The 10,914-nt window shown below is 39.6% G+C and overlaps 1 protein-coding gene across 8 annotated transcripts in view; it reads right to left on the reverse strand.

The window, feature by feature from the left end:
• Positions 1 to 2,122: 2,122 nt before the first annotated feature.
• Positions 2,123 to 10,914, reverse strand: part of LOC109471295 (piezo-type mechanosensitive ion channel component 2-like) — a 110,278-nt gene continuing 101,486 nt past the window's right edge. For 5 of the 8 annotated variants that reach the window (XM_019770587.1, XM_019770590.1, XM_019770589.1 and 2 more), the window contains 5 exons: positions 9,442 to 9,611; positions 8,170 to 8,289; positions 6,841 to 6,929; positions 4,490 to 4,691; positions 2,124 to 3,004 (listed from right to left, as the gene is read on the reverse strand). In XM_019770587.1, the coding sequence (XP_019626146.1) occupies positions 2,752 to 3,004; positions 4,490 to 4,691; positions 6,841 to 6,929; positions 8,170 to 8,289; positions 9,442 to 9,611 (834 nt within the window). In that variant the 3' untranslated portion in view covers positions 2,124 to 2,751. Of the gene's footprint in view, positions 3,005 to 4,489; positions 4,692 to 6,840; positions 6,930 to 8,169; positions 8,290 to 9,441; positions 9,612 to 10,914 lie in introns of all 8 variants that reach the window. The other 3 variants (XM_019770582.1, XM_019770583.1, XM_019770585.1) reach the window with 2 other exon arrangements.

The following is a 10,914-nucleotide window of genomic DNA, read 5'->3' on the forward strand; positions in this document are numbered from 1 at the left end:
CAACCTCCCCTATCTAGGAGAAAAATAAAGAACTCGAGTGGCGATTTGGCACGTCGATGCATTAGTATTTTTTAAAAATTATATCTGAAATAGCGCGGGTCGGGTGACATCAAAATAAAGCCGTCCACGTCGCAAGGCCGGACACAAAACTTGTTCAAGAAGGTTGTATTACTTTGTTATCGTTCTATATCTTATTAAGCCACCAGATTTTCGATATTAAAAAAAAGAAATGTTTGGTTAAAAATACTATTTGCTCTACTGTTATTTGCATGCATTGAAAACATACTAAAACATGCACGCATCGTCTGTCTGCGTAAAAATCTGTAGTCAACGCGGTTCAACTTGAAGTAACAGCGGCGCCGGCCCTTCGGAAACCTAAAGTCTCACACCGAAGATCGGGGTTGCGGGAGAGGATTTCGTACCGCGGGATATCCCGATAAATCCCGCAGGAGATCCCGCAAACTCCCGCAGGAGATCCCGCAAACTCCCGCGGGAGATCCCGCAAACTCCCGCGTGATATCCCGCAAACTCCCGCGGGATCTCCCGCGGGACTTGATGCTTATCCCGAGATCTGTACTGTACCTTTAGGTTTTTTTTTCGCCCTGTCGCTTCATATTTTTTATGAAAAAATCCAAGAACCAACAAATTAAATTGATGTAGCCTTACCACTTGTGTGATGTCGTGACCTGTCCTCTTCCTACTATGACTTAATGATGCCGCTCCGTGACAGAAAAGCTGACAAATTTACTGGCCTTACTTTTGGAAATGATGGTTTTAATCATAGAGTTTGTAGCAGGTACAGAAGCGCCACAGACCAAGATAGGGCTGCGTACCTTTTCGTAACATCAGGTACAGGTACAGGTACAGAGGTTTAGGTCCAGGTCCGGACCTGTACCTGTACCTGAAAATTCATGCGCGTCACGTGTTCTACTGAAATTCTTCAATAATGACAAACATGAATAAAGTGTTGACAATTTGTCCTGTATCTTTCAAAGAACATCAAATATAACCATGGATGATATAACTAGGTTTCCTATCTCACTTCTCACTAGTTCTGAGAGAGGGAAACTAAGGTAAATCTCTTTATTTTAACGCTGGATGTTCATTTTCCTGGCAGGCATCCTTGTGTGTAGTGATCAAGTTGGAATTTTTCTTCTGGTCCAGAAAACCGGTCCACCGACGTTTCGTTTTTTTCGGACCGGACCGATACTATTTTTCCGGTCCGTACCAGTCCACCTGAACCGGTACGCAGCCCTATACCAAGACATTTAGTCATGTAATTGCTGATTCTACCAGATCTGAGTCTGGGATAATTTCTGCATCGACCAATCAGAAGGCTCCATTTTAGTCCGGCAGAAAGTCAAATTTTATAAGGAACAATTCAATCATTAGTTAAAGCAAACGTTAACTGCCATGGTTACCTGGTAAATGCCAGAAATTAGTATATTCGAAGTACATTAGGTCATGTGAGATATATCATACATTTGTACCTATTCTTTTTCTCCTTTAATTGCAGTATACTAGTAATTGAGTGACACCAATTACATCTAATTCATTATGAGCTGACAACAACATTGCTTCAAACAGGAAAAGCTCAGACAAATACAGTACAAATGTAGCCTGCCAACTTTATTTATTGCAAAATGCATCATAATGATTAGGACATCCATGCTGTATACAACATCTGGAAAGTTGCTACACTTTATTGGCAATTAGACTTCAAGTTGTAAGATTATAATGTGTCAAAAATACTGCATTCATCAATATGGCATTCTTACATATTTGCCATGAAGACCGTCTCACTATGCTGCTACATCAGTACATGGTCCCAAAATTGGCTTCTTGTACCTGCAGAAAATGCCTTTTGCCTCATCTTTGCTGTATTAATATTGCACATGCATATTTTCTCCAACTTACATATACTTATTAATATACACAGACATTTGTAGATCACACCTGATTGAGTCTTCGCTCAGCTAACAATACTTGTACAACTAGTCACATCATAATAATATTGTAACACTTCTACATGTACACTACAATACGTGCATGAAGCTGGTAAATTGACTGCACATCTTCAGAACCTCAATACATGTACATGTAGTACAGGAACAATGATAGGTAATTTTTCATATGCCTGCAGTAGGACCTGATCCATGACTACACAAATTTCTCATCATCTACAAACAGGAAGATATAAAACAGAACAATTAGCCTGTATGTACATGTATACCTGTACAAGTCAAGAGGATATTTGTTCACAATATAGTAATACAAATAAAATTTATTTTGTATTTGATGCTACGGCAAATTATCACAAACACAATTCAATTCCTAAAAAAAACTCAGAAATTATTTAAAAAAGCAACACTTTTTCCCAACAGGTCAATATCCTTCAAATGTTAAAATATAACATACATGTACCCCTAATTAGTATCCCTCCTATCAGGCTTGCATATGAGTGAGGATGAGGCAAGCTTGTGCTTACTACCTTCCTGTTATTTTGTTCAAGCAATGCAAGCAATTGTTGGAATATCTTAATAAAAGCACTTCAGCACACATGATCTGTCAGGTTCCAACCTTGGACTGGTTACTCTATGTTCATAATTTCCCTGCCTACACATCATAAGGTATATAGAATTCATTAAATCAGATTTCAATATCAAAGTTCCTTACAACACCATTTTGACAACTTCATCACACAACACTTAACATTTGTACTGTACAGGAAGTAGTGACTACTCTCACAGCTTAGCTGGTTTTCTCTTTGGACCATTTGATCATAGTTTCTGGGGATCGGTACAAGAAGATCAGTTTGGAAAAGAGGTCTTCTTCCAAAGACAACTCTCCAGTCTCCCGCACCAGAAATATGTCTAGGCAAAGCTTCAGGATGCGATCCACGTTGGGCATTTCTGTGAACATGATGCGGTAGGAGATTCCACTCACAAACATTCGAACAAACTTGCCCACAACCAGCACAAGAGACAGGTACAGACCTACAATTCTGGAGGAAAAGCAAAACAAGTTTTTAATTAGTTCTGTACACATGCACAATTAGTTCCCTTGCTTGTATTTCATGCTATCCGTGATCTACTTTCAATTTTTTTTCAAATCTTCAATTCTAATTTCATGTAATTTCATTAATGGCTCCTTTTCATTTTTTTGCACTTTCTTACACTGTCTTAGAGGGAGCAGTCTTGGGAGCAAACTAAGTACAGGTCTGTTTGCGTGTGTAGAAAGTTCTCAGCACCAAGTACAGGTCTGTTTGCATGTGTAGAAAGTTTCCAGCACCAAGGACAGGTCTGTTTGCATGTGTAGAAAGTTTTCAGCACCAAGGACAGGTCTGTTTGCATGTGTAGAAAGTTTTCAACACCAAGGACAGGTCTGTTTGCATGTGTAGAAAGTTTCCAGCACCAAGGACAGGTCTGTTTGCATGTGTAGAAAGTTTCCAGCACCAAGGACAGGTCTGTTTGCATGTGTAGAAAGTTTTCAGCACCAAGGACAGGTCTGTTTGCATGTGTAGAAAGTTTTCAGCACCAAGGACAGGTCTGTTTGCATGTGTAGAAAGTTTTCAGCACCAAGGACAGGTCTGTTTGCTGCATGTGTAGAAAGTTTTCAGCACCAAGGACAGGTCTGTTTGCATGTGTAGAAAGTTTCCAACACCAAGTACAGGTCTGTTTGCATGTTTAGCTAGTTTCCAACACCAAGGACAGGTCTGTTTGCATGTGTAGAAAGTTTTCAGCACCAAGGTCAAGTCTGTTTGCATGTGTAGAAAGTTCTCAGCATCAAGGACAGGTCTGTTTGCATGTGTAGAAAGTTTTCAGCATCAAGGACAGGTCTGTTTTCATGTGTAGAAAGTTTTCATCATAGTTACATGTATAATCTCAAAGCAGAATAATGTTTGTAGCATTTTAGTAGTGCCAATTTTTTGCAGCATTTTTCAAGTTGTGCACTTTTCTAGTACATCTGCATGGAGATAACCACAGAGCTGAAATCTGCAGATACTGACACCATGTACATGTAGTTTACAGTCATTTGGCCAACATCAAAATTTCAGGTGATTTGCCGCATCTTTTATTAAGTTACAGAATTGAATGGAACAAGTGACAGCTATGGTATATTCTCAACTAGAGAAGTAACATTTGCAAAGCAACTGTATAATGTTTACCTTCGGATAAGGTCTGCCCTGTTAATTCTTACTCATTCACATACATGTACTACTAGTATAAGGTGACAGGAGCACAGCAGACCATGAAATTGCAACATTATGTAACCCAACACCAGTCACCATGGTGACAGACGTTAACAAATCATGTCATTGGTCAGGTCAGAGGTCACTGTTTGGAGAAGAAGAAGAAGAGGAAGAAACTGAGCAAAAACAATATGTTTTCCTTTGGTAAACATAAATATGGCAGGTTAAGACCTGGGGAGGCATGAACACAGGGAACAGTGATTCTACATGAAGGTGTTGTTATATATAATAACTTACCCATATCCAGCCAAGAAGGAGAATTCAGGTGGGCTGACTTTGTCATTAAAGGTGATCATCTCCATGTAGGGCATACTCCTCCTGTCTGCCCCCACCCCCACCAGCTCCTGTACCGTCCACCACTCCACCTCCCCCTCCAGCTCCTCCGTCACCCGGCTGTGGTTCAGGCGCACCGTCACGTTACTGAAGTCCAGACGATTCCCTGTAACAACACCAAAGGAAAGCAAATGTGGGGTAGTTCTCCATATACAGTGTCAAGGACAGACTTCCAAGGGCCCGTGTAAGGAAACCTATATTGGAGAGACTGAAAGATCCCTCAAGGCTAGGTTCTTAGAAATCAATACAAACGACCTAGTTCGACTACATGTACTTCGGAGGTCTCACAACATATACGCATATAATTGCCTGGTCATTCAGTCTCACTGGACAAAGTAAGAATCTTGGACTCAGAACCGGACTTCTTTGCACGAGGGATTAAAGAGGCCATCTACATCAGGGCATTACAACCATCCCTCAACAGAGAAGGGGGGCGCCACAGACTTTCTGCAACCTATGATCCACTGCTCACAGAGTCACATGTGTTATCTGTGTGACGTCACGGAAGCGGTGGATTGTTCATTCCTTGAAAAAAGACTGGAGTTGTACGGTCAAAAATTTGGGTAAGTCCATTTTCTTGTGTTGGACATTACAGTTTAAACTTCATAATGACTTCTACCAACACAGATGAACTTTCAAGATCATAACATTTCATACTGTCTCAAAATACTCCAATCAAATAGGCTACTGAAAAATATGTGATACTAGTCAATGTACAGCAATACCGGTATCCAACAGTCTGGTATTTGAGTGAGGGACAAAATCCATGGTCATTTCATCAACTGACAGAATGAAAAGTTTTAAAGTTAAAATTCGGTCCAATCATGCCTGGAGATAAGAATCATGCTACTTTTCTAGAAGTGCTTTAAAATTTGACAAACAGGGATTGACTTTAGGATGATTCAGGTGGTAAAAAGATACTAATTATTATTAATTTTATATTCCTATTAGAACAAGCCTGGTAGATAAACATTCCCCCTGACCTGCTTTCAATTAAGACAGAAATTGCACAATGTATAAAAGAACTATTATTGTATACACTGCATACTTTCAATTCTGAACTCTCTCTCCATATATACATTATTACACATTAGACTAACAAAATACATTTGTAGCTTCTGTTTTTTTTCTCTTTCTGGACATCTGGACAAACTTTCAGCAATCTGTACAAGTACAATGTATGTTCCACTGCTCACGCATCACTGGTAGAGCCAGAAATGTCTATAAAACAGCTAACGGACATTGGACATTCTCAAAAGTTCCTGACATTTTAAAAACATTTCTAAGAATGTCTTTCCCAGGTCTTTACAGGGTCTTTTTGGGGAGGACTTGTTTTCTATTGTTCATGAGGTGTCTGTCAGAATGTCTTAGTTTAGAAAAAAACTGTGAAAACTTGCATGCATATGAAAAGCACTGCACAAAGCCAAGACAATTCAGAGGGTGGGACTAAATTAATTAACAGACAGATGCTAATATCTTTATAAGTACGCATTGTGCTAAACAAAGGACTGTCTCCTAGGGGTGTCCCTACCTGACGTGTGAAGAGACTATGGATATAAAATGTCTCTATTAGGTTATTTCGATGTTGTTTTTCAGTAACTATGTCAGACTCTACTTAATGTTCTCCCAACTGGCCTTTGTTCAGCAACGTCTAAATCATATCTAATGTCCGCTAGCCGTTTTATAGACATTTTTGGCTATTCTCACCTGCATAATGAGACGTAAAAAATTTGGCTATTAAAGACTAATTTGTTGTGTTGGAAATAACAGTTCACACTTGTTTCATAATGATCAAAACTTTAACCAAGTTGAACAATTATGATGAATTTTGAAGATAACATGAATAAGTTCAGGAGCATTAGTAGGCATTACTCGCAACCTGGAGGACAGACCATCCTGGCTCTGATATCCTCTTATTTGGTGTTAACAAATTTCCCACCCGCCCAGCTCATGCAGTCATCACAAAGGTCGGCTGCCAGAAAAATCTAGGCTTGTGCCAACAGACTGCTGGGGCCAAAAGCTGACTGGTAGAGAATGGTCTACTATAATGGTCACTACTGGTTTGCACAGTCAACCATTTAGTACCTATGGTCCACTAGCCTGGAGTCCACCCTTGTTAGCTTTAGTCCGTTCCCCAAGACTGCTACCCCGGTGCGGACCAAAGCTAACAAGGCTGGACTCCAGGCTTATGGTCCATTGGTTAGAGATCCTACTTCTGGTCCAGGAGGTCAGGGATCCTGGCAGTTCTTACTCACCAGGTGCTGTCATCAGCTCATTGGCCGGCCTGGCCACGCCCTTCACACCTGGCACCTTCACATACTTGGGAAACAGGTTGTATATTTCCCTGCAGAAGGAAATGGAGGAAAAGGCCATTTGTCATAAAAGGATGTTTTCTGTAGCATTTTGTGTGTGTATCTGTCAACATGATACCACGAGTACGGGTGACGCACGAGCCCTGTACGTACTGGTACGTACTGTATACGTAAGCAGCACGTGTAAGTACAGCCTGCATACGTAAGCATACAGTAACATGACAACAGATCAGAGATAACATGTTATAAGCATGCACAACTCACTTTTAATTGCGCAATGAACGATGCACGCAACTGCTCACGGCCAGGCGTGGCATGCAGACCACCTTGCACAACCATGTGAGTGACATGCGTTGACCTTCTTCTGCTCTTGCCAGTCCTTCCCCACATTTTCATAAAAACGTGGCCTCCCAAAAAACTTTTTCCGACGTCTTCCCCATGTTTTTCTGTCTTTGTGGTAAAAAGATGAAACTGATCGATTGCCATGTTACCGTATGCAGGCTGTACTTGCACATGTGCTGCTTACATGTACGTATGGTACGTACCAGTACGTACAGGACATGTGCGTCGCCCATACTGTCTTGTACAGGGGGAGAATCTGCAGCCCAAACACAGAAAAAGTTTTGCATGTACATCATAAAGTGCATAAGGGTTTGTCTGTGTACTCTTTAATCTGTTGGATTCCGTACGGAGGTGCCCATGTTTTTGCACATAGACAGCACATACATGTACATGTAGTTGCACGTACATGTACGGTGGGCTGTGCCCCAAAATAAAACACTGCGCGAGTGTTTATATTCGCTAAAAAGAGAAACCCGAAAGATAGTTGTCAAATTATTTGCTTGCTGTATTGATAAATTCGCGGTAGAGAAGTGATAGCGATGAAAACCGTGAATATCAAAGTGCATCAAATCTATTGTGATTTTACTCTTACTGTAACTGTTACTAAAAAATTTACTGATGAATCGATGATTGACAAGTTGGTGACTGGTATTTTGACTGTTATAAATGACTGATAATTTATGATTTGTAAATTAATCTGTGAATGGTCGAGATGGGTTAGATGATGTACATGTAGTGTATATGTACATGTACATGCCATTGACCAGATGTCATGACCTGATTTGGTTTGATTAATTGAGCCAGATGCAGTCACCCGTCACTACCTCTGATAGTGCTTGAAATCGGTATATTCCAAGATGTATATGGTTGACCTACAACATCACAAACCAACATGACTGTGCCTAACACAAAACCTGTAAAAACACCTACACAGGTTCCTGTAGAGTCCCATTCAGCATGGCCGCCAGTTTTAAGCGTTGAGGGTCTCCCTGTTCAATTTGGAAGGAGTACTCATCACCAGCAAACTCTGAGGACCCTGTTGTTGGATCCCTGAAGCAAAACAGAAAATATGTCAGAACTCAAGTCTCTCATTGATAGAGCCAAAAATGTCTATGAAACGGCTAGCGGACATTGGACATTCTCGAAAATTCCGGACATTTTTCAAAAAACATTTCTAAGAATATCTTTCCACGGACTTTACAGGGTCTTTTTGGGGAGGTCTTGCTTGTTGTGCTTTTCATTGTTCACAAAGTGTCTGTCAGAATGTCTTTAGAAAAAACTGTGAAAACTCGCAAGCACTACACAAAGCCACTAGGCAATTTAGAGGGCGGGACGCAATTAATTAACGGACAGGCACTAATATCTTTATAAATATACATTGTGCTAAACAAAGGACTGTCTCCTAGGGGTGTCCCTACCTGACGTGTGAAGAGAGTATGGATATCTGAATGTCTATCTTGGGTTATAATATATATTTCGATGTCGTTTTTCAGTAACTATGTCTACTTAATGTTCTTCCGACTGGCCTTTGTTCAGCAATGTCTAACTCATATCCAATGTCCGCTAGCCGTTTTATAGACATTTTTGGCTCTACCAGTGTAGATGTACCACTGTATTTCTATTGTTCAGATACCAACGGATCAGAAGGACTGGCCTAGATAGATGCACGGATGACAACATGCTGAAGCAGGGGCCGTAATGCAATCTATTAAAATCAATCACAAAGTCGTGATTCATCAATTTCAATCAATAATATATATCATTGGGAAGTAACAGATCAGTAACTCATCACTGACAAATTAAAACAATAAAATTTACAAAAAATCTCTGAATATTTCATGAAGGTATGAGATCTTGGAACACTAATTTTCTAATTGTGTGGATTTTTTTAGGTAGTGCAACAACATTGTACAAAATGTAAACAATGCATGACCAAGAGCAGAATATTTTCTACATTAGGAATGCTCTCTGATTACTTTAAATGCATTTATTTCATGGGGGGTATACAAAATTAATGTATCTCACAGTAGGAGGAAAAGGAAGGTTAAGTGTTTAAAATTTGTGTTTGAAATGAATGAGAGTTTGACAATTTGCATTATGATCATAAAATTTAATTTGTGATTGGTATGTCACTGCAAAAATAAAGCCATCACAAATTAAAGTTTCTGTGCATATATATCTAGTGTGTGAAAAGAAACTGACCGTGTGAACTGCCACTCCACACGAACAGTAATGGGGTTGTTGGACAGTAGATCGTTCAGCATGGCATGTCTGCTGGGAGGGCTGATGCCCCAGATGGATCGAGAGTTCCCATCGATCTTGACTTTCACAATGTCCACCGCTTCATATCGCGACAAGAACGTCATCGCATTCTGAATTTCACAGAAAGTTTTTGTCAGTTTTACCAGTCAGAATTTTCTGTAAGCCTTCAATATACAATGATTGTATAATGAGCATTACTGAAAGAACTTGATACGACGTAGAGCAATCTTTGATCCCCTGTAGAAAAAACTTCATAAAGCATTACACTATGTCATTATTTGAGGTTAGGGACTGTGATAAATTCATTGTAAGTGTGGAATAATACATGTATACATTCAAGTACATCATCACAGGGTTAGTATTTCTAATCATTGTACTAACAGTATAATTATAATGATTTTAAACATGTTTCTCAATTCAGCCAAGGAGGTTTAACATTTTTAAACTTCAATGATTCTCCATGTGTTAGCCATCTGGCATGACTTTGCAATTATAGAACATGTCATGCCTTTATGCTAGAAGTTTGCAATATTGGCATTAGTACACTGTACATATACTGTACTGTAGTTTGAAGTGATAACTGTGCTGCTTGTACCACATACAGTGTCTGATATGATGGACAGTCATGGAACCACTGTACATGTGTGCACAATTACCCAAAACTTGGTTCTCATGATCAGTTTGATGCACAGCCATGAGTCCCATGCCTTTGTTAGCTCCATTCTAAACACTGACACTCTTGTAGGAGTTACAGGGACATTGTAAGGCCACACCAATTTAATTTCAAATTGTTGTTTCTCTGATTTTTTTCAGAAAAACTATGAAGCGACAGGGCGAAAAAAAAAGGCCAATTGAAGGCACCCCATAATAGCCAGAAATGTTACGATATGAGCCATGAAGTGAACATACCAGGCTGGTTTATAATCAAAACAATAGGTTTTGAACTTTTAATGAAATGAAGTTGCATTGTTACATTGAAAACTTTAACAATTAGGAAGAAAAGGACTTTCTTCAACCATTGGGGCCAAAATATGTCTTTCATTGTCCATTTTGCAGTTGATTCAGAACCTCAAATCTTTTTTGCAAATCAGAAAAAAATGGACTGGGTGAATCCGAGAAACAACAAATTAAATTGGTGTGGCCTAAACTGTACTTCCAAGACCAAAGAGACCACTCATCATGTAAACAAGGGTCATGGCTGTGCCAATCAATGATTTATCAATTATTTATAAGTAGGATTTGCAGAATTTGGAGTTTCATTAATTTATTAACCAGAGGATGGAACCACACACCTGCCAGGCATATTATATTTCACTGTGATAGCTTAAGGACAATTTCAGCTAACATCTGTGTCCATAATATCACCAGGGTCCATAATATCGCCACCTTGAGAAATAGTGTATAACTTCGTAT

This window comes from Branchiostoma belcheri, unplaced genomic scaffold (assembly GCF_001625305.1).
Source record: "Branchiostoma belcheri isolate BF01 breed outbred unplaced genomic scaffold, Haploidv18h27 scaffold246, whole genome shotgun sequence".
Classification (NCBI taxonomy): domain Eukaryota; kingdom Metazoa; phylum Chordata; class Leptocardii; order Amphioxiformes; family Branchiostomatidae; genus Branchiostoma; species Branchiostoma belcheri.